The 23,805-nt window shown below is 36.2% G+C and overlaps 1 protein-coding gene across 2 annotated transcripts in view; it reads right to left on the reverse strand.

Annotated features, from left to right (window-relative positions):
- The window catches only part of LOC122842115 (tyrosine-protein kinase CSK), a 42,575-nt gene that overhangs the window by 15,385 nt on the left and 3,385 nt on the right, over window positions 1-23,805 (reverse strand). For both annotated transcript variants that reach the window (XM_044135697.1, XM_044135706.1), the window contains exons 2-3: window positions 2,869-2,952; window positions 1,616-1,732 (exon numbers count right to left, since the gene is read on the reverse strand). In XM_044135697.1, coding sequence (XP_043991632.1) covers window positions 1,616-1,732; window positions 2,869-2,883 — 132 coding nt within the window. In that variant the 5' untranslated portion in view covers window positions 2,884-2,952. The remainder of the gene's footprint in view (window positions 1-1,615; window positions 1,733-2,868; window positions 2,953-23,805) is intronic.

The raw sequence follows: 23,805 nt of genomic DNA on the forward strand, positions 1-23,805 counted from the left end.
AAGTGTCTATTGGCTATCTAATTTCCTTTTGGTTATGTATATTCAAGTAGTGTCTCTTCAGAATAGTAGCCTTTTGTTCCCTCTCTTTGTTCTTGTCCTGTTCTGTTCTTGTTCTGTCTGTTGTGCTTTCTTTGTTTTAAATGTAAATGCCCACCCCCTAAAAAAAGAACTTTAAATATTGATTATATCGTATCTCCTCTTTCTGCTCCTATCACATGTAGTAAAGATAACTCCCTTCAAGGGAAGTATTCATTTTTTCAGATAGACCTCCTTTCAAGGGATTATGAAACTGGTTTATACAATTAAATGTTGTCTGAATCCACTAAAACGAAGTTGGAGTATGAATCAACACCTAAAATTGTTGTTGTGCTCCTGAAACCATCTCTGGTTCACTTTACAACATTATCCTGTTGGAAAAAAGTAGGAGTTAAACCAAAATTCACATGGATGACAGGACACAATGTGTCCCACCAAAAATAATTACCGTAATTTCCGGACTATAAGCCGCGACTTTTGTCTCACGCTTTCAACCCTGCGGCTTATACAACGATGCGGCTTATTTATGAATTTTTTCTAACGGCCAGTAGGGGCGCTGGAGCAGAAAAGGTAAGCGTGAGACAGCTGGAATATATCTGTAGAGGAAGACTAATGTAACATCGTGCTTTGTGCATGAATAAAATTAGCTTGAACAGACCCTCATCGTGGAGAATGCAAGAAGAAATGCATATGATGCAGTTTTCAAATTAAAAGCAATCGAGCTGGCCGATAAAGAAGGAAACAGACACTGAGGAAGAAGACTTCCATGGCTTCAGTGCACAGGAGGAAGAGGATGACGGCTCTCCGTGACTTTTAACCGTATGTTATTTAAGCCAGCCCTGTTAGTGTTGTTTTGCTATATTGCTGCTGTTCAGAAAGAAAAGCTACGACATATTATTATCCGTTTTATTTAAACCAACCCTGTTAGTGCTGTTTTGCTATATTGCTGCTGTTCAGAAAGAAAAACTACGGCATATTATTAAAACTTTAAAAACACTTTCTGTGTACCGTCTTTCTTTGTAAATATCTCATGTTTCAATGTAGGCACATGCGGCTTATATACCGGTGTGGCTTATGTATGTACAAAATGTGTTTCCTTTAAAAAATGTAGGGGGTGCGGCTTATAATCAGGTGCGCTCTGCTCTATAGTCCGGAAATTACGGTATATACTCCATCAGCTGGCTGCCCTTCTTCCCCTAGTTCATCTTGGTACTACTCTTCAGGTAAGCAATCCACATGCATCTGATCATCTATATGATGTAAAAGAAAACATGATTCATAAAACCAGGCCAACAGCTTCTATTGCTTGGTCCAGTTCTGATGCTCTCATGTCCACTGTTTGCTCCTTTGGACATATGACATCACCACAAACTGCAATTCACTGTGTGCATGAACGTCTTCTGCAATTTTAGAAGTAGTAGCTTATTCTGTTGGAATGGATCAGCCCTTACTCCTGCATTCAAGTGCCTCACACCCTAAATACAAAGTGGTTACCACCCTTATTCACACATCAATGCTCGTCATTCCATTTAAATTGAGAATTCAACTTGTGAAATGAGTCTCGCACAGTAATTCTTACCCTGGTGACTCCAATGATAGTCAGTACATCTCCTTTACAGAAAGGCAGGTCCTGTTCAGTGCCAGGTTTGAAGTTATACTTGGCAACGCACTCTGTGCCAGATGACCATGGCACTTGCTACACAGAAGACACACAAAAAAAACACCTTTAAATTGTAATAGGGCTGTCACAATTCATCAAATGATTTGATGAACTGTTAAAATTCTTCAAGGCAAATTATGTGACTCAGAGCTTTGTTAAATTTTGTTTCACTATTTAGCGCACCGTGTTAAAGCCGGGTGATTATTTATGTTGCGCAACATGCTTATTTGGTTGAGGAATGCTAAGTGCTAGCAGCATAATGTCTAATGTAGTACAAATGGAAGTTCAATTCCTAATAAGACAGTAATTGTTTATCTTAATGATTCCAAACTGAATAAATGCATAGAAGGCTTTAAATAAACTATATGAAGCTGTAATGCTGATGTAATAGTTCTGAATAATCCGTAAGTGCAGACTACCCATCATGATTAAAGCATGATTCATTAAAACTGCTGACCTGTTCTTTTCTGGCAGGTCTAGTTGAAACCATTCTTAAGTAATATTGTGAATGAGAAAATAAAGTACTAAGCAGTAGTTGTCTGTGGCTTTCTTCCCCCAAAAGGTGAAGTTTGTCACTGACAATAACATGCCATCTGCTGGTCAGAAATATTATCCAGCAGCACTAATATGCTCATATTCTCTCCTCAGCTTTAGTTGGATTACATTGGGAAAATGGAAGAAGCACTGTTACGTTAAGCTTTTGGCATGCGACAATGCAATATAAATAAATTTCTTTACTACCCGCAGTTTACCTGGCCAATATGCAATCTGCTTAGTAAATGATTAATAGAACTAGGTCAGCTAAAGATGGAGTCTTGATGATCACAGTCAGGGTGTTTTTTTTATTTATTTTTTCAGCTTGATCTAGATGATTAAATGAAGATGAAAGACTTCAATCTCTGAAATGTTGACATATTTCACTACAACATCAATTCAGAAAACCTAGTTCAGTCATTTGTAAAGAAAAAAATTATTTCTGCAAGTAATTTTGGCAGACGTCTAGTAAATGCATTCTTAACAGAGGGTGAGAAACATATTTTAAGACCAATTCTTATAGTGCTGTACAGATGCCTTGTATGATAGACATGCAAATGGCAGTCAAAAATTTGTTCAACATTAGCCTGTCAGAAGCTCAAGGATACTGAAAGCAAACAAGACAAAGAAAGCCTTACATGGATCGCAGACATGGTGAGGGGAATTGGGCAGCAGGTGTCCTTGGGCAGGCAGTGGTCACTGTTCAGCTAGTAACATCAGAGCTGTAATACACAAAAGCCAACAACATTAGGAATCACACACATTAAACTATACAGAAATATGGACCTTTGTCATCATAAACTCTACAGTTTCTTTCAAGTACAAACCGAAATAAATTGCACTTATTTTCCCTCTGCTCATTGTTGTCCTCCCTTCCACCAAAAAAAAAGAAAAAAGAAGAACACAACAGGTGCAAATGTGTCTCAGAGACTGTGAAAAACAATTTACTCAGAGGGAGGAATCAAGTTTGGAGTGCAGTTTATCACACAATAACTCATGTGGATGTGTATTATGCAGCGATGCAGATTCAGAAAGACAGAGGAACAATTCACACCAATAAATAATAACTGATTCACCTAGAAATTAAAAGGTATCAACTGCAGATCAAAACAAGTGAAGATTTGCAGATTCAATATAAAAAAGCTCAAATAATGGCAACCCCATTTGGTGCACAATAGGTCACATTTATTTGCTGTCTTATTGAATTTCAAGGTCCTTCTTTTATCCATCAACTTTGAGCTTCAGCTCATACCCCCTATTCTGAAGTATATTAAGATGAACAGTCAAGCAAAGAGGCAATTTGAAAATGTCAACTGTTTATTTTTAGTTTGACTGCTTTTAAGTTCCTGTGCGGTCATTGGCCAGGTTTGATCAAGCTAAAAATCTGGCAATTCGGTTCAAGAGACAATGTCTTGGTGAATCTGTAGTCTGTAGTTAATGACCGTAAGCAACCATAACAAGTGTTATGGTTTTCCACTTCAGAGGTAAAGTAAATGGAGCATGGTTTGATTGTAATGTTGAGGGCAGGAGTTTTGCTCTTAGTTGAATAGATGCACTATCCCAGAGACAGTCTGAAATGCTTGCAAAATAAGATAAAATATTTGGCTAATCCAAAGCAGTGAGTTTTCTGAATTTACAAAAAAAATTGTGTATTTTCCAAAACAACAACAAATCAGAAGCAGCACTCTAGATAACTGTAGCAGTCACTGGATAACAGCAATCACAGTGACTCCCATTCAAAGCATCTTACTTCCAGCTTGTGCCAAAAACAGGAAGTTGAAACAAGGAGGGTGGAGAAACACAAGGAGGAAGTAGCTGACGCACATTTTCCAAAGCTTTATAAAGGGAGAACTGGGTTGTATCTGGACAGCAACATGGATAAGTGTTTGTGGCTACATTTAAACCAATCACAACTCATCTAAACAAGGCCAGGTTGGCAGACAAAGAAGAGCATCCAAAACTACAAACTAAATTCTGGATCAAATATCAAAACCAAAATAAGTAGGTGCTAATAAAAAAATAAATATATAAAAGAGATTCTGAAATCTCTCGTTGCTGTGTATAATCTTTGATTCATAAGAGGAGTGTAACCACCAGAGTGCACCAATGGCTAAGCTTCGCAGGATGACCATATCCTATGTTGAAACAGGAAAGAGCCTAATTGCAGACCAGAACAGATGTGTATGCAAACTGACGGAGCCAAATTTGTCTGAGGCTAGGCTGCTCCGGTGAATCCAAAGGGAACACACTTCTCTCCTTTTGCAACACCAACTCTCAGCCACACTTGCTGGTAGAGGAGAGAGAAGCAAATGTTATTCTTATCTCGATCCAGGAGTGAAGAATGCCTGTGAGCTATTCAGGAGCTTTAGCATCAAACTGTTGAGATCTTTCTTCTTAAGGGAGTTGAGTGGTTCTCAGTAAGGCCTTGTGACTTCTCAATCTTCTGCTGGTGAATGAAGAATCATGCCGCTTTATGCACTTTTATATGGAACAATAATTCTACAAGAAAATAATAAAACCTTGGAAAGAAGATCCAGGAGATACAGCCCATTTGTATTTGAAACTAGTTTTATTACAACAAATAATAGGATATTTCAGGACAAATTTACATCCTCTGCACTGAAGATCTGTATCACAAATCAAATTTAAAAGGTTTTGAAGACCTTATTTTTTCTGGAAAGACTGCAGAGATAGTGGTGAACCAACAATGCCACCACTGGGAATTTTAGAGCAAAGAAACATTGCATGAACAAACTCTCAGACAGCAACTGAACCAGAAATGGGATAAAGGACAAAGGAAAGCACATTTTTCTGTTCTGTTTCACAGACTTTAAATCTGCAGTGAAAAATTAAGTTTGCTTTTTAGCCATCTGCAGATATTTATACAGATTGGTGATACTTTTCCACTCAGGTTTTCTGGACATAAAATATGATCAAAAGTTCTGATCCAGTAGTTTGATTTTATTTCTTACTTTTGACAATTTTAGGAATCGGAAACTTCTATTAAACTTAAGAAATTGACATGACCTACTAAGAGAACACATGAAAAAAATTTAATAAAAACAGCTGTTTGTAAAGATAATCAATGTACCATTTAAATATTCAATTGCAATTCAACTCCAGCAGATTTTCTCCCCGTGTCTTGACAGAGAAGAAGTTTTGGACATTTATTTATTGGTAAAACTTAAAAGTTTTCACTCATAAGTTTACAAGCAAATCTCTACCAGGGGGTTGAGGGGCCTACCCTATAATTTTGCTTCTACACTCGCTCTGTAATATGCCAGGTGCAAGAAAAAAATAAAATTTAAGTAATTGTTCCTTTATTGTGGTTCTCTGGATGAATTAAAGTTTAAACATGAATCAAAAGATAGTGTTTTTGTCTGCAGACTGCAGCAACTAATTCTTATGATGGAGAATCCTTGGATTGAGTCATTCTCTGTACCATGTTAATTTTAAGGCAGTCTAGAAGATGGTCTACAGGGAAAGCTTCATGGAGACGTTTCAGAATACTTGTCATTGTGAAATGTCATCTTGTCTTATTTATGCTAGATTGAAATCAATAGCCCTGGGTAAAATTGAATTTAATGAGCAAGCATTAAACAATAACTCACATTACACTCAACAAAGAAGAGCATTGCATGAACAATAATTGCAACATTCCAACTGAATTCCACGACTGGTCAGCAAAAGTCCCTATTCATTTGCAACAGAGAGACTTCTATATGCAACATTCCCCATCTTCAGCAACATTTTGTTTATTATGCTTCTGCAATCTGCTGTTGATGCTTTTTTTTTTTTAAACTTAAAATTTAGATTAGACTAAAATTCAGCTCTCAAAGTAAAAAAAAATTATATTTGCTAAATGTTTAAGTCAAATAATTTATTTGATCAAAAATGACAAAACATCTGAAATATGGTGTAATGTATTATATTACAATTACAAATGAATTGTGTAATTGTATTACACAATTCATTGTGTAATACATGAATTGTGTATTACAAAATTCATGTATGTATTAGTTTACACAATACATTGTGTAAACTAAAGTGAGTAAACTGAACCCACTTTAGTTTGGGTAATAGAGTGATTTACTCACTTTAGTTTGGGTAAAGCACCCAAACTAAAGTGCTTTATCTGCATCCCTTTATTTTCATTTCCATTCAGATTCAGTTTGCCATCAGAAGAATTATGCATTTACAAGCATGACCGAGTAATACTGAGCCAGTAATGCTGAAACAGTGCTTATTACAAAAAAGTACCACAATTCAGCAAAGAAAAAAAAAGTACTAGGCAAATTAACACCCATTTAATTTAACAAAAACCAATCAATTCAGATTTTTGGGAGATTGCCTGACGCATCACTGAAGAGAACCAGGTACTTAAAGATGACCTGTCCTTGAAAATAATATGCCTCTGAGGCACATTAAGTTTGCACAGTTTCTAAAAAAAAAATATTAGCTGTCCAAGATTTCTGGATTTTAATTTGCTGGATGATAATATAAAGTTGTGGAAGACGTCTTAAGAAAGTTAAAACTCTGGCAGAAATTTTCTGGGGAGAAGTAAGAAATGCAGCCCTGGAGCTGGAAATGGAAATGTGGTAAACATTCAGACAAAAACATACAGCCAAGATTTTATTAAAACTATGGAAAACTGTGCAGCTGCTAAAGAAGGTAAATTAGTAAACATATCTAATAGTAGTAACCTGTACTTATTTTAGACACCAAAAATGATAGAAATGTGTCTGTGTTCCATTTATTTTATTAATTTTAATTATAGACATGGATAAAATCTGTTTTAAATTTGCTAACGTTAATTTGGACAATTTGTCCAGGTAAGAATTAAACAGCAATGGAATCAGGTGCATAAATGTGGAGTTTTTGTTTCCGTTTTGAAACACAAGTCATGTCTAGCAATGGTCAAAATAAGCAAATGCAGGGTATACTTATCCCTTACATAGTAGACTTATTCCACTAAATGAGTCAAAACTTAAATCCTCACCTACACTTTGTCAGACCATCACAAATATGGAGAGGACGAGTCGTGATAAAAGTATCGCATCATACCATCTTATGATATAAAGTCCTTTTAAAGACATGCTAAAAAAAAGTGAGCAGAGTTTTGTCCAGCTGCATCAAGTATGGAATGACATGCTACTTCTCTACTTGTTGCTAGCTGAAAGAACGCTAGTAGACTTTTCCCTCACAAGAAAACCAAACCAATCTACTTTGAGAAAGAATTTGGGATCGGAAGACACATCAACTCTTTTCATTCAAGGTCATCATAATGCTGGCATTTCCTGCCAAGATCTGAACTGCTGCCCTATTCAAGGAAACACTTTCCTAACAAACAAATGGTATTTATTCAGGACATAAAACATCTTAATTTATTCCTAGACTGCAGGCAATTCAAAATAGCTCTTGTGGTTCCATTGAAATTTTAGTGCCGTAAAGTTTTAGTAAAGTCCCAGACAAGCAGACCACGAAGCTTTCACTGTAGAGTGTATTGGCAACAAAGAGAAAAGTGTGAAAAGTTATGAAAATACGATCTGTTGGGTATGCAAATATTCAGTACAGACTCACAATAAAATGTTTACCGGGCTGAGAGTTTGTGCAGAGGACAGCTCAGAACAGTCAACAACAAATGACTCGTGGCTGCGTCAAATTTCCCTCTATGTAAAGCACTAGACAGTAAAGCTGCCTGCAGCAATAAAATCCAAAGATTTAAAAGAAATAAAAACTCAACAATATTTTCAGGTTACTAAATATTTTTTAGTTGATATATAGAGAAATCTTCTTCTGCATGAACCTGTCAGATTTAGCATTTTAAATACAAAATTGAAGAAACTGTATTAAAAATCTTGAAAAAATGTGGCCATAACCAGACTGCATTGTGCAACCCCTATTGTTTGCATGTTTTTATTTTTGATTTGCATTATAGTGCACAGGGATTTGTGTCAACCAGGAAGCAGGCTGTGGGAATAAGGGTCAAGCTTTGGACATCCTTAGCCTCAGTGTTCTCAAAGCTGAGCAGTTTCCAATCCCAGGAGTCACTACATCCACATGCTTTAGTGATCCCATAGCTCTGATGTCTGGGGTTTAAAGCTGGACTAAAACTACATTTTTATGCAGTTGCTTCTCCTTTAAGTCAAAACAACACTACTAAATTGTTGAACTGAAAGTACCAACAAAATACTTTTAAATAGAACTTATAGAAAAGAATATTTAATTATTCAAACATTAAAATAAACAAATAGATGTGCCAGAGTGTGGCACATACGTGTAGAATAACAGCACAGCACTGAAAATTAGGAGCAAAAACTGACACCATTAGCAAAGCAGAGAAATAAAAGGCATGGCAACTATACTACAAACTCACAACATATTTTCCTATTACAATTAAATCCAAAAGATTCAAAGTTAACGATGAGCATAAAGCTATACTTTCAAATTCAAGCTGAAAAGTATCAGGCAGGCATGAGAGTGAAATAAATTAAGAGATGATTGCTTACTCAGCCATGATGACTGTGGCTCTGTTTGCCATCTGCCACATCAAATGTTTCCAGCAACCATCACCTTTTTTTTTTTTTTTTTTTTTTTTTTTAGTTCGAGTGGATTTTTCCCCTGACCTCTTTGTTTGGTCTCTTGTAGAATTCTGCAGCAACAGAAAGATAGCTTTGGCCTTCTGGATTTAAATTATTTTGATATTTTTAAACATTTATACTAAGTTCAAATATAGTCCAACACAACCCGAGATTTAGAGCAATAAACAAAGACATATGTAATATTTTTTTCCACACACAGTGACTGAACATGGCTCAAAAAAGGAAGTGCATGTCTTGACAAGAAACAGTAATAATATTGATTGCTTTCCTTAGGTTTCCAAGTCATCCAAACAAAGATTATGTTTAGCTTTAAACCATAAATTGCATCCAATTCCCATGAAATCTGAGCCTTGTACACCCACTGTGCTTGGTACGGAACGATGACAAACTGTGGCTGCAGACTATTCCAAATTGCTCCGGACAGCTTAGGAATTATCTGCCTGTCAATGCATCCGGGATTCCACAAAAGACCTTTCAAAAACATCAATGAGGAAATTTAAATGATTCTCATTTACTTTGCACAGTGTGACAGTCCATTTACAATGAGAACATGAGCCTATCTACTTTCCCTCTTTACATAGAAACAAAGTATCTCCTTCATATATTATTATATTATCATTATACCCAGAAGAGTAAGCTCCAAGTTAATGTTTTCTTAATGCAGGAAAACCAATAACTATGCAACTAATGTGCCTAAAACTATAAAGAAAATTTGTAATGTGTTATAAAATACACATCTGATCAAAACAGTACTGTAGTAAATTCACAGTCTACTTTGATTCAGAGGAAAATATCTCTCTATACATTATGGTTTTAATACATCCATTTCAAAACTATACAAATTCCTGTTATACCATGCCAGCTGTTAAAATAGCTTTTAATGACATGTCAGACCCCAAGTGGGAAAGTTTGGGCAATTTTACTTCAGAGCATAGCTTACCCCTTCTTAAGAGCAGCCAGCTGTGCATGTCCAAATGCAGGAGAACTGCGTCACTTTTCCCCTTACAGTAAAATTAAAAGATAACTGGGTGAGAATTTTCCCAGTACTAAAAGAAATGCAACCATGGGTTGAGTTAGGTTGCCTATTGATGAATAGAAACATTATTTATTTATTTGACAGGTTCTTAACATCACATTACCAAACAGAAGAAAAACAATGTACTGCAGGATAAGGATTTTTTTCTCTTTTACTTCTTCCACTGTTGTGTAGAGCTGCCACAACCAGTCAACATAAATGACCATGAATGTCAAGTTTTAAATCAAATGCTTTTAGTCGAGACAGTCTTTATAAAATTATCCTCACTTATGTAACCTTCAAAATGACCGACAGCAGTTTTTCTCTATATTGTTGTAAAAAAAACCCTGACAGCAGTCTGGAGCGGTACTTTAAAGAACATGGCTAATAAACCCTCTGCTTTCATTGAGAAATGAGTCGGGGTTGTAAAGGGTTTTAAATCTTGTCAAAGCTGAAGTGGAAGGTCTTCTTGTAAGGTGATAATGGACAGGAGGATTGGATGCTATGTAAGATTTTGTCTGAAACCACAGGAGGATACAATACATGCAGCTGAAGAGATGACATCCAGGGCTACAGTTGAGCAGTAGAGACCTCCATATCAGTCAGCTATATTCTCCCGTAAATATTTGCTTATGGAAAGATGTGTCTGAATTAATCAATGTTCCAATTTTTATCACATTTAGTCATGCAAACAATATTAAAATACCTCCTTCTTTGAGAAAAAATTATTTTCAGTTAATCTAAAAAAGAAAAAAGTTGATAGACTAATAAAGAAAAGTTACTAATGACAATACTATTCCATTCAAGTTAATAAAGCAAATATTTTAAACCTTTTGTTGAAACGTAGCAAGACAATAATACATAAAGATAAAAAAGCATTTTAATGTGATGTTTTTAGCAGTAGATGTAATGCAAATAGCATGTATTAAGTGATATATTTTGAATGCTTGTTTTAATATCGTAGAAAAATACCTGTTTCCAGAATATTAAATTACAAAAAAATAAAAACATTCAGATCAAAACTGGTCCAATACCATTTTTTTAATGACTGATAAAGCAGTGCAGGAGTGAAAACTCTCCCACCACAAGCAGGCTAAAAGGTGGGCAGACATGGAGCAACCCTCCAGCCTGCCTCTCTGACGAAACAAGTGACAGGCCTGGGCTCGCTGCTGATGACAGATTACAAGAGCTGGGATGCAGGAAGCAGAAGAAAGAAAGGAAGAGGGAGACAGAAGAACCCGCCCACCCATTTTACTCACCCCTGGGCCCCTTTGAGTTCTGGGAGGCTTCTGGCGTAGAGAAAGCAGAGGGGGAGGAAGGGTAGTGATGGTTGCTTATTGTTTAAGCTCTGTGTACCGCGGTTCCAGGCTCAGCACACACTCATCCAGATCTGGCTATTTATATCCACGCAATATCCATGCAGGCAGAGGCAGGCTGCACCCGTTTTCATCATTGAATACATTACGGAGACACTGAACCGAAGGGTCTGTCTGCTGAAACAATGTCTATTTTATGATTCTTTTTTTTTTTTTAAAGCGTATCCAAACTAAAAATCTAACTTAGCTTATATACCGTAGTCATGTTGAAGATAGAAAAACTGGATTTCAACCCTGATCAGTTGAAAAACACCAGATTTAGGTCTTGAGACCTGGTCAGCCAATCTAAATAAGATCAACAACAACTGATTTCACTACAGACAATAACAAAAACGTCTAGTTGTTTTTTTTACTCATCTATTTCTGATACAGAAAAGAGCCATCTGCCAGATGACTCTCTTCCGGTCATTTCCTACCATAGACAACTGGTTGAACTGGCAAAAAATTTTTTACCAAAGTTGACTTTAATAGGTACCAGGAAGATTAAACATTTTTCATGCAGTGATTCTAGTTTGTTCTTTTAAGCCATCAGCCAGTCTGTCATGGAAAAAGCTGAAATTATAAAATTTTAATGGCAGTCACTTCTGCCATTAATATAAATAATTTCAAAGACCAGCTAACAGCGTTTCAATTAGCACTGCGTCTAGGTAAGAGCTTTCAAAGCTGTATTTTCTTTTGTATATTTTAATGTACATTATATATACAGTACAGACCAAAAGTTTGGACACACCTTGTAATTGAGTTCAATTACAAGGTGTGTCCAATCTTTTGGTCTATATACGTATATATATAAAAAAGACCCTGAATAGACAAAGACTGAATTGTGAATAGACAGGAGTTCACCACAAGAAATTTTTATTGGTTTCAACACATTTCATGAAAGTTAATTTAATTTTGTTGACAGTCCAAATCTATCTGGCAGAGATGCTGAAGGGACACAAAGCTTAGATACGTTAAGGGCAGCGGCAGAGAAAGTTAATTGTACTATCAGAATGTAGAAGAAGCCAATAGTAAGTAGTGTGTAGGTGTTTGGGTGATTTGGACAAACTATTAATAAGTGTGAGACGCAAAGGGAAGCAGCATTGCAGAAAGGCATGCAACAAGTGGATGACTAAAGACTAAACAAGCTTAAGCTAAACTATGTTTTTACCATGTGCATTGTGATGCTTGCACTTTATTCAAGCAATATCATGAATACATTCAATTTATGGATCTTTGTGCCACATATAACATTTAAAATGACAATGTAATGATTTAAGTGTGCATTTCCAAAGCAACCACTCCACTGCAGATTTGTTGGAAGCTCAGTTTCACTTAAAATTCCTGAACACATCACTCAAACTCCTCCCCCACAGTCAAAAACAAATGACAAACACAGATTGTTTATCAGGTGATGTAGCGAAACTGAAAAAAAATATAGAGACCATCTTGAGATATAATTCTCAGTTTTACATTTCATATTTATAGAGATGTTTAGGAAGCATTTCTGCTCCTGTATATTTGATTCAAATGATTAGCTCATCTACTCAAAATGCCAGCATATGAAAGGCTTGTTAATCAGCCAAGTGTGTGTTAGCAAGGAAACACTTAAAACATGTAGGACCGTGAGATCTGAGGAATGGAAATACAGAATATGTAAGAAATTGTATTGGAAGTCTTTCATAAATTAATTTTTTGTTGACACTATGCTAAGGAAACTCTGTCTAGCTAAACCTTTTAGTCTTTTTGCCAAAAATTTCTGCTTACTGTCTCCCGCCTCACCATCACAGTTAATGTTAAAGCATGTTGTGCAACCTCAAACACTGTCCCTTGTGAAACACACAATTATATGGGGGTCAATGGGAATAAAGCACTTAAACAGTAAATATAAGAAAAAATTAAAGCAAGAAATTGCCTCAAGGATTTTTTTTAACACTCATTGAAGTCATTTTTGGAACCATTCCAGCTTTAGTTTAAATGAAGCTCATAAACAGAGAAAATTGTTATGAACTTCATTATCGAATGGTGAGTAAGAAATTTATTCAGACATGCAAAACAGTTTAAATTCTGATATCTGTCCTGCTTTGTCAGTATTCCTATGCATTTCTCAAAGTTCCTCCAAGTAGACTACTTATTTTTAACCTAGAAACTACACCTTTTTTTAACAAAACATAGGATGTGTTGATATGCTGCTATTCTGGGCTTTCCTTTCTAGACGCTTCCGCTGTTTATATCAGCTTTACGCTCAGGGTTGCACAGGTGTTTTATTGTCTCTGTCGCAGTTCATTAAATGTCACATAATAGAATACATACAGATCATTTAATTTAGTTTCCAGTCAGATTGTAATTTTTATTAGCACTTTCACTAACAAAACATGGCATGTTTTGAAAAGCCTACTCTTTCTGTCCCTGATCTATTGAAGTTTTGGTATCTGGTTAACCTCTTAGGGGATGTTTTGGGGTTTTCACAGTTGTTTAGCATATGTGCGGTCTGAAAATGGGTCAGAGCAGGTGCCAGTCATTTTAGATCATGATGTATAGCATAATTTTGCAGATGTTCAAACTCTAATAAGTTTTATTCAAAAAGTTCTGCAAAACCCCTGCTTTGTTTAGTAACTAAGCTTGTTAAAGAACACATCTGCTGTTGCCTTATGTGGGAAAACAGCTGTAATTTGAAAATTTTGTCCTGCTGAGTAAAGGAGGGTCAGAGTCTGACTTGCTGCTTGCAGCTGCATTAGAGAGTAGGACATTGTTATTGAAATGAAGAGAAGATTTTAAATATTGCCATACTGTGCCACATATGTAAAAGAAACTGGTGTTAAGTCTAGTCATGTCACCAGTCCTTTAAAGATGGATGCATACACAGAAGTTGCTTAAACATTTTAGGGCTTGTGAAGAATAATAGAGAAAAAAGCTAAAACACCGCCTGCTACAGATGCTGCTGTTTTCATCGCCTCCCCTTCCCCTTTGATAGCTAAGCATGACAACTCCACCATTCAGAACAGAGGAGGAGATGAGGAGGCAAAGCACGATGTTGGTGACACAAAGAATCTCATTAGAGGCAGTCACAGTGGGGTGCTGGTACAATATGGCAGCCGCATTAGCAGCAACTGCAGCTTCAAATCTCTTCAATAAAAGAAGCATTCAATGGCAACAGAACAGACAGAATGGAATAAAATCAGACTCAGTGAGCAGAGAATGAGGCAAGGGAGGGAGAAGCTACAGGCTGGCCAGCAACTGGAATCGCAAATTGTTCTGGATCACTGTTATGGCTCAGGAAAGGGATTATAGAGATTACCTGCACAGTAAGTAATCTCAAATTGAGAAAGAGATTCAATGTCTATAGCCGCCGAAAAAAGAAGGTAGATGCACAAGAGAGATGGAGAGTACCCTCCGTGCAAGATGGAAAACGATATGAAAAAATTATGCTCACAGATGGAGAGGACAGAGGTTAGGGAAGCAAGGACACAGCAAGGAGGAAGACGAGTGAGAAGTGTAGAGAGGCTCTGCATCTGAGGCTCCTTAATATTAACAGCAGTCTGTCGCTTCCTGTGCCAACCATGAATAATCCAGGCTCCACCCAGCAATGCCAACATGCTAAATTATTCATTCACAACCACAGACTAGCATTAGCGCACACTGTGGAGCACCCTGTGGGGCGCAGGCACTTTTCCCTGCTTAGAATCAACAACATGCGTGTGTTCACATGCTGGAGGCATTTGTGCGCTACATGCATATTATTAATACACTCACATAAAGTAGTAAAGACATTTCTACTACCGTTTCTGACAAATTACTTTTTAAACTTCCCAAATTAATGATGCCTTTAACGTGTAAAGACAACTAAAATTAAATTGCTTGAAACAAAGGATCTGATACACACATTTGTCATTTCTTCCATCTTAGTATGCACGGTAAAAAAAACAGCAGAACATGTAAAATTATAAAAATGCTACTTCAGTGATTAATAAACACAACCAAACTGTGTTCAGATTCTGAATTAAAACTCACCTTCAGAATAACCACTTATCACTCGTTACTGATTCAGCCGTAATAGAACAACCCAAGAGACAAAACTAACTAGGTCACTCTTTCCTTTCCTCGTCTACATTAAAAATGGAGCCTAATTATCTCGGAGGAAAGCTGTCAGAATTAACCAGCCCAATGTTTTGATTTTTAGCTTTGTTGAAGATCTTGGGGTGAGTGTGTGTGAGACTCCAAACTAAGCACTGTGGTCACATCACATCAAGTCACGACAGCAAAGCTTTGATCAACTTCACAACTTCTGCAACAACCAAACAGCAAGCCAGGAATTACTAAACAAAACTAAACTCAAAAAACCCCAAAAACTCTAGGTAATATTCTGAGCTTCTTTTCGCAAGTGAAACAAGGTTTCAGGAGTCAGAAACCCCTGGATGCACATAAAGAAATATGCACGTAGCACAGAAGATATTTTGCTAATGCAGGGCTGCTGTTTGCAGAGGCACCAACTGCAGAGAGCCTGCAGAGAGAAGAGCTCAGGGAAATCTTCAATGAAAACCTAACACAATGTGTGATGATAGCCCTGTTCACTTCTAGCTCAGTTATTGAAACAAAGTCTTACACGTGACAACATTCACACAAATTCTGATAAACTATAAACAGACAAATTCCCAGATGACACCAAAATTATACATCAAGTATGAGATTATATATGTGAAAAAAAAATGCTAGTTTCATGGGATCCAGTGAACTGGAGTGTGTTGATGACCCCTTCCCTGCCAGTGCGCCTCTCTACTAGCACTGCAGGCCTCCACATGTTGCCCCATCATCCTAGATGTTTACACTTTGACTTCTGTTCTAGTTTCCTGTCTATGGTGTAGAAACATGGGACTTCTGGATGAATTTAACACAAAAATGCATAACATCATCTAATTACATGTATTTAAAAACAGAAAGGTCCACTCCCTCTAACACTCAATAAAAAGGCCTTTAAAATGTAGAATCAGTCACATTTCTGTAGCTTTGGAAACTAACTTTTTAAAACCTTGGTATGCAGCTTGGTAGTGCACAGTTCAACGCTGAACTATACTAATGAAAAGACTACTTTTGGATAAATCCATATTTCAACACACTCTTACATGGCTTGATGATATGCTGTGGAGGATTTGTTAAATTAAATTAATAGTATTAATGCATACATTTAGATGAAAGTAGGTACACAGTTATAAAACATTTCATCTCAGTTTTTTATGCATTACAATTAATTTGCACAAGAAAATACAAAAGTATGACTCAACAATGTAATGTTTTGATAGTAAAGTACCTGTGAAAAATGTGCAAAAGTTTATTCTGGAGCCCAATATGTATAGCACAATACAAACCCCACTGAATGGAACAAAATTGAATCCAAGCAGCCAACTTCAAATGTAAAAACAGCATCAAAGCCCTTTAAGTGACCAGCAAAGAAATCATTTAAATTTACCGTTTCTGACAAATTACTTTTTAAACTTACAGAATTAATGATGGCTTAATGTTTTAGAAAGGATATTTTAGATCCCTTCTAAAACATTCAGAAGGGATCTGGGGAAAATTGCTTTACAGTGAGATCAGATAAAGCCCCTCTTACAGCACTAACAATGCACACCCTGACTGAAGCGTTGCAAAGTCAAGCTTCTCATTTGGCACAGATCAGAAAAATTCATTCACAGGCTAACTTTTATCCAAGCTGCCTCTATGACAACATGAATTAATAGCTAGGGAGTGTCTGCATGTTTTAAATGTTTGGGACGGTACTACTTTCCCAAGAGACTGAAGAGGCTTTACAGAAACTTGAGAGTAGGAGCTTTTATCTTCCTTCGATGACATCAGCAAATATAGCAAATGGTCTGTGTGTACGGGTTGCATGTCACGGAAGAGTGAATTCTAAGTACCTAAATTATACCCAAGCAAACTGCATCATTGGCTGTCGCTTTCATTTACCCTTCAAAATCAAAAGGTGGTTTAAAAAGCACCTTTTGATGCCTTTTAACATGCCTTCATCATACAAGGGGGGACATTCAGCACTCACTGGGTTAGAACAGAGGTCTCAAACTCCAGTCCTCCAGGGCCGATACGCTGCAACTTTTAGATGTTTCTAGCTCCGCACACCTGGCTCCAATATTACCTCATTAACAGAGCTCGGTAGAGCTTGACTGCCTGCTAGTGAGGCAATTTCATCAATTAGTACAAGTGTGTAGGACAAGGTACACATCTGAAAGTTGCAGGACTGTCTGGCCCTCGAGGATGGCATTTGTGACCACTGGGTTAGAGACAGAATACAACCAGCTGAAATCACCAGTCCACCACATGGAACACACAATCATGTGTTCACATTTAGCAATGCACACATTTAGCTAGATTGGCTTGTCTCTATTGGAGTAGAAGTTGGAGTACTTGAAAAGAACTCATTCAAGCAGACCATGCCAAGTTGGTCCTGAAAGACCAGATTCCTGGATTAAAATCTAGAACCTTCTTAGAGTAAGGCAACATGTATTCAAAACAAATTCAACAAAATAGCTGTTTCCATCCAATTGTCAATGAATTTTAAACAATGCAAAAAAGAAAAAAGAAAAAAAAAAGCACATTAGACCGATTTCCATCAATTGATTTGGAGAGAACCAACCATGTGGCTGCGCATAAGATAATTACAGTAAGTGTAGCTTTACGGACGAACAGGAAAATTTATTTCGCATCATCCCAGTCTCAATAAGAGAGAGTAGGAGTCTCAACAAAACGAGACTGGGATGATGTGAAATAAATTTTCCTGTTCAATTCAATCATAAACACAAAACCTTTAAATGTCTGGGCAAGGTGAGAGTTCATCTATTAAACTGACTGAAGATGAATACATAAACCAAAAGCTGGAGTATAGACATTTTTTATAAGCGCATTTGTTAGCCTGCCTTTTTATTATTGAATTGAATATAATTTCAGATTTTTGTGTAACTTTTCTTCAGGTTAACTTTGAAAGTCAGCCATTATTGTTACGAGTTAATTTTCTAAACTACAGAAAAGTTATTGTTAGGGAAGATCAAATATGAAAAATTGGACTGATGTTGATATGCGAAAGTAATACTGCTGTTATGTTAGATTTACCAATGTTTTATTTTATCTTCTTTTTTGATTACTCAATTAATCGTATGAATAATCGATAGATTACTCGATTACTTGGAAATCACAAAGCACAGCAAGTCATTCATGAGTTTAGCATTTTCATTAAATCTCAAGCAAAACCTGCTTCCAGATAAAAGGACCAATTTAACTTCTTCAGCAAAATCTTATTTAAAAAATAAATGACACTATTTCTTGTAATTTAAGAAAATAGAAAAAAATGAAGGAAATTCCACAGGACCTTTTTAATAATCCACCAAGAATAAACAAAATTCAATTCACTAAGGTTCTCAGCCTTCTGTCATATAACTTCAAACAACTGCAGAACGTCAATAGAGAGATAAAGAGGAAGTCCAGAGTCTCCTCGTCATCGCCATCACTACTGATTTATTTCCACCTTAGGATTACCAAAATAACTCAGCTGATTTTAACACATTTTTACATGGAGAAAACGATTTCTTCCTGCTGACTGCATTGTTCTCCTTATACTTCCCTGACTGGTATGAGTATAAAGCACATGAGTGATCATGACGTAGGATTGGTGTGATGCACAGAATAATCATACAGTGAAACCCACTACAGCAAACATCCACACACAGGAAAAAGATGACAATAGTCTTATGAAGGAAACCAGTGACATGACATTTGTTTGGGAGGGGATTTTCTGTTTAGGCTTCAAATAGTTTAAACTAAAAAGTCCATTGTTAATATTATAAATTTGTCACAAGTGCTGGAAAAGATTTTATAGAATTTTAATACTAATTTCAATAAAAGATTAAAAAAAAAAAAATTTCGATGTAAACAGATTTCTACCATGTAAACTTACACTGTCCTTGGACTAGTCAAATTTACAAATGTTATCTATTCCCTTTTTTGCCATTGAAACCTATGTGATAGTCTAGTAAAATACATTCTTAGTTTGAGTATGATAAAGACAAAAGTTAGCTTCAAGTCACAACTGGCATAAAACAATAAGGAAATCCTCTTAACAAGGAGAACATTTGAGTTGGCCAAAGTACAGTCTCTCTTATCAGCATAACTCCACATGGAAAATAATTAACCCTGACGTTTAGAGTGTCAACTAGCAGCCAAATACAAAACACAGGTGTTAAACATTAATGTTGTCTTTTAGTACTTTTTTAAAATGTCGGTAAGAAACAGAGCAGGAAGCAGAGTAGATATCTTCAGTCGTTTCTGTTAGATAATAGGAGAATCAGGCTAAGTTTTATTTAAATTCTAAATGCTATTTTAATTTATAAATGTAAATAAATTCTGTTACGGTCATAAAAATTTAGAACTATCATGAAAACAAAGTCTACATGGTGATGATTTCATATTCTGAATAACAAACGAGTATTACTCAGAGTATATATTGTTGGAATTACTATTTTTCTACTATTGGTTTCATAGGAGAAGGAAAATACAGAAAATCAATATTGTTTAAAATATAAATGATTCATGTGCTGCTCAGGGATAACATTGCATTGGCTATTATGACTGGTGTACCTTTTATAAATCACTTGCATCATTAACATATTAAACACCTTAAAATATTGTGATAAATGGAAAGTTCATATGAAAGTTTTAGATACATCTTTAGTTTGAAGCCATTGTGGTTAGTGGAATAACATGGAAGAGCGTCATTAAATGAATGTTAAGGATTTCTGGTTGAGTTCTGAAATATTACAACTCTATATCCAATTTACAGAAGACACTGACCGAGAGAAATTTATTAGTTCAAATTAGGGAAGTACTTAAAATACCAAGCTTACAAGCTCCAAAAACATCTACTTTCCTCTCCACAAACATTTATAAAAAGGACTTAATCTTTATTTAACCAGACCGTAAGTTCTGTATTAGCCTACAAAACAATAACTACACAGGAATAATATGTTTTTCCTTATTACATGGGTGGTTAGAATCTACTAAGACCAGTAGAAAAAAAATGTGTGATTTCCCAAATTCTCACTCCCAAATATCTTCAGTGTTGAAAGAAGGAGCATTAACATTTTTCACTTTTCTTTTTGTAACAGCACTTCAGGAACGAAATCCAAAAATAGCTGTAGATTAAAAATTAAAGAAGAGAGTCAAAACAGTCATGAAATGTTAATGCTGTGATTTCTTCCCCTTTTCATTTCCCTTAACCTTTCTAATTTTACCCTTACTAGAATGTCAGCAGAAGTCAAGCAGCAAGATTTGATCAGGGAAATGGGATGTAAAGCTGTCTAAAATGCCAGTTTCTAGAACTGTTACAAAGTTTAACATCACTTTCTCTGTCAGGAGGTTACCAGTGGGAAACATCTACTGCTTGAGGGTGAAACACTGAGACTCAGGGGTGAGCTGGTAAGATACGTAGTCCTGGCCATCAAAAAGACCCCCAGGCAGCCACAAGATAGACTGAGCAGGGAGTGTACTTGCAAGTATTTTACTGCGCAAGATTTTAGTCACACTACTCTGCTGTGCAGCATAATTTCCTGAGAAGGAGTAGTGGTCAAATAGATTCTGTCCCCAGGTTGGAAAAGCACGGCTCGGCTTTCAAACTTTAAATTTTTTTCATAAAGCCACTGTGTAAAAAGTAGCAATACTGGTTGCGGTTATAACAAATCTATAACACGTCATGTGTAGGTATAACATTTAGTGAGGCAAGGACTGGTTACATCTTCAAAAAGTAAAACGCTGTCCTACTGAGGCAGACAATATGGCAAATAAACAAGTCAAGTTACTTCTTAGACTCAAAACATTATATATCAAATCAAACTGATGTTTCTTCAAAACATATGGACATCTATTTCAAGAAAACTAATGTATAAATTATTAACAGTCTGCTAGCTCGCAGATATTTTTGCTGACACAAACTTCAAATTTAATCTCACAAATTGAGACTACATTAAAGTTTGACTAATTATCCACCTTTCAGTTAGACAGTGATTGGAATTGGTAAATTTTACCTTGATCAAAATTGTCCAACAAAAATTCAAACCTTTTAATAAAATGTTCCATGCTTTTACTCCAGTTATTTTATTTTTGGCACTTGTCAAACAAAAATAACAATGTAAAGATGATGGAGGCAGTAAAAATGTACATACCAGCAAACAACAAACTAGAATAACTAACCTGATTATCTAGTTGAGAGAGCAACATGCTGTGCACCGCAAGGTCTGCCTGCAACCTCATTATACCTGCTCCAGGTTCGGTCTGGTTTAACAGATTTGTTACTTTAAAGACAGTTGCCACTGCCAACCTTAAAAATATTAAGCCTTTAAGCATTTCTGAAAAGAAGGCTTGCAATGTTTTTATTTTTTGATCTGCTCATGTTTCAGAGCCTGGGAACAAATTTCTCAGCACAGCTGGACTGCCTCGCAGTCATGATTAATTTTTGAGCAATAACGTCTGGAAGAAAACTATTGAAAGCTAATTTTCTGATTTGTTGTTCATGAAAGAGAAGACATTGTGTGGTAACCTATGAGTTTCCTAATAACTGTTAATCCCATGCAGTCAGAGAGGTTTATAATTTTTTTACTTATGTAAAAATCGTCAGATTTTATAGAAGTGCACAATTGTTAGACACCCATTTGTGGAAGGTTGTTTATTAAAAGGTAGTTAGGTTTTTAAAGTAGAATTTATCTGCTTTGTGTACTTCAGCGAATGGTTAAACACAATTGCACAGAATCATTTTATTTTCTGTAAAATCAGTGAACCACACTGTTTTGTGGGAGAGAGGTAAATTGTGTATTATCATTTTTCCCCTTATACACATCTAAAACTAATTAGACAGCCAGAATATCAAGATATGTGTATTGTATCAGACTGCAGATGCTAGTCTTTATGTTTTGTAGTACTTAGTAGGATAAAGTTTTAAAGAAAGAAAACTTTATCTGGTTGGTCAGAACAACAAAAATCGGGATCAAAAACTACAAATAAAATTTATAGATGTGTAATCTTTACAGGGCTGTAAGGAAGCTGGCAGCAGCCCAAGCACAATACATAAAAAATGTGATGAGATTGGTTTTGATTTACTCACATTTCCTCCTTTCCTCTGTTTCTATTCCATCATCATGATGTTTTCATCAATATCTGTGAGCTTTAATATTACAGGCAAATCCTCTATAGCAGTTGTGGGCATCCGAAATAACAAAGGTTCATCCAACTGGTCAAATGTGCAAGTCGTGCAGCGCAATCTAAATATGACAGGCTATCAAATATTGCATCCAAGCAGCCAGTAGCAATATTAAAAATACTGGCAAAAAGTCCTTAATAATAACTGCGATTTGATTTATTCTGCAAATTCAGCAACACTTGCAATAACAGGTAGATTTTTCTTTTCAAACAAAAATCCTTTTCAATTTTCTTATCATGTAATAAAGTGAAGCCAGAATATTTTTCCCTAGGTTAACATATAGGGAGAATTAAAAAAAAAAAACTAATTTAACTCGCAAGTACTAATTTTTGAATGATACTTGTGCTTAACATGTAAATTTTCATCACCCTAAAATCCATAACTGATATACAAATAATCTTAATTGCACAGTCCCTGATTTGAACTCATGTTGGTATGTGGCAAAACAAACAGAAGAGAAGAGAGTTACATGGGAAACAGATTAGAGACCAATAAAATAGACCATAATTCACAGACTGTCGATAAAGAAAATATTTAGAATCTCATAAACAGGGGAGTACAGTTTTAATATATGATGCATCTGTTTCTGAAAGAGGAACCAGTACAGGTGCAGAGCTAATGTCAGTTTCCATTTCCAACTCAAGTGGACCATGACATGCTTTCCCACTTTGCATGTTACAAGGTCCATAATAAAAATGCATCACCCATAATGTGCATGTTTCTTATCAGACACCGAACTTTGCACGCCTGGGTGAGAGACTCATGAGCTGCCTTTTATTTAAACTTTGGTGCTGAATGCACCTATGTAGCGTGACACAGAACTAGCAGGGTCTACTATATACGTTCTGTAATATAATGTTGCCCATAAATACCTGTATCCTGTTAGACTGTGCATAAAATAAATCTGTCCTCTTTTATTGCCATCGCTGATTATGAAAGATGAAGAAACATGTCTGGGGGGAGTGGGGGAGACGTGGAGGTCAGAGGGCTTTGGATGGTTTTCAAATGAGCAATGAGATGGATCCTGTGCAGACAGAGGAGCCATTTCTTCTCTGTTGAGCACATAAGCCTGGCTCAAAGCTCAACATGAGACAGCAACACTGCTATTCACAGAGACAAGCCCTATCCCCTCCCTCAAAATGGATTCAGAGCTAATTAAAAGACGGCCAACATGAAGCTTTTAGAGCAGTCTTGTGCTGCTGGCCGCACATCAACTGGACAACTCTCACCTGATGGGGACTCAGTGAGGATTACCTACTGGCAAAGAAATGTGTGACAAGCAGGACAAAGTGGTGTTCACAGGGTTCATCTGGAATGCTTCAGCCTCTTGGGTCAAGTACGACAACCTGAAAGCT

The sequence above is a fragment of the Gambusia affinis genome, linkage group LG02 (genome assembly GCF_019740435.1).
Source record: "Gambusia affinis linkage group LG02, SWU_Gaff_1.0, whole genome shotgun sequence".
NCBI lineage: Eukaryota > Metazoa > Chordata > Actinopteri > Cyprinodontiformes > Poeciliidae > Gambusia > Gambusia affinis.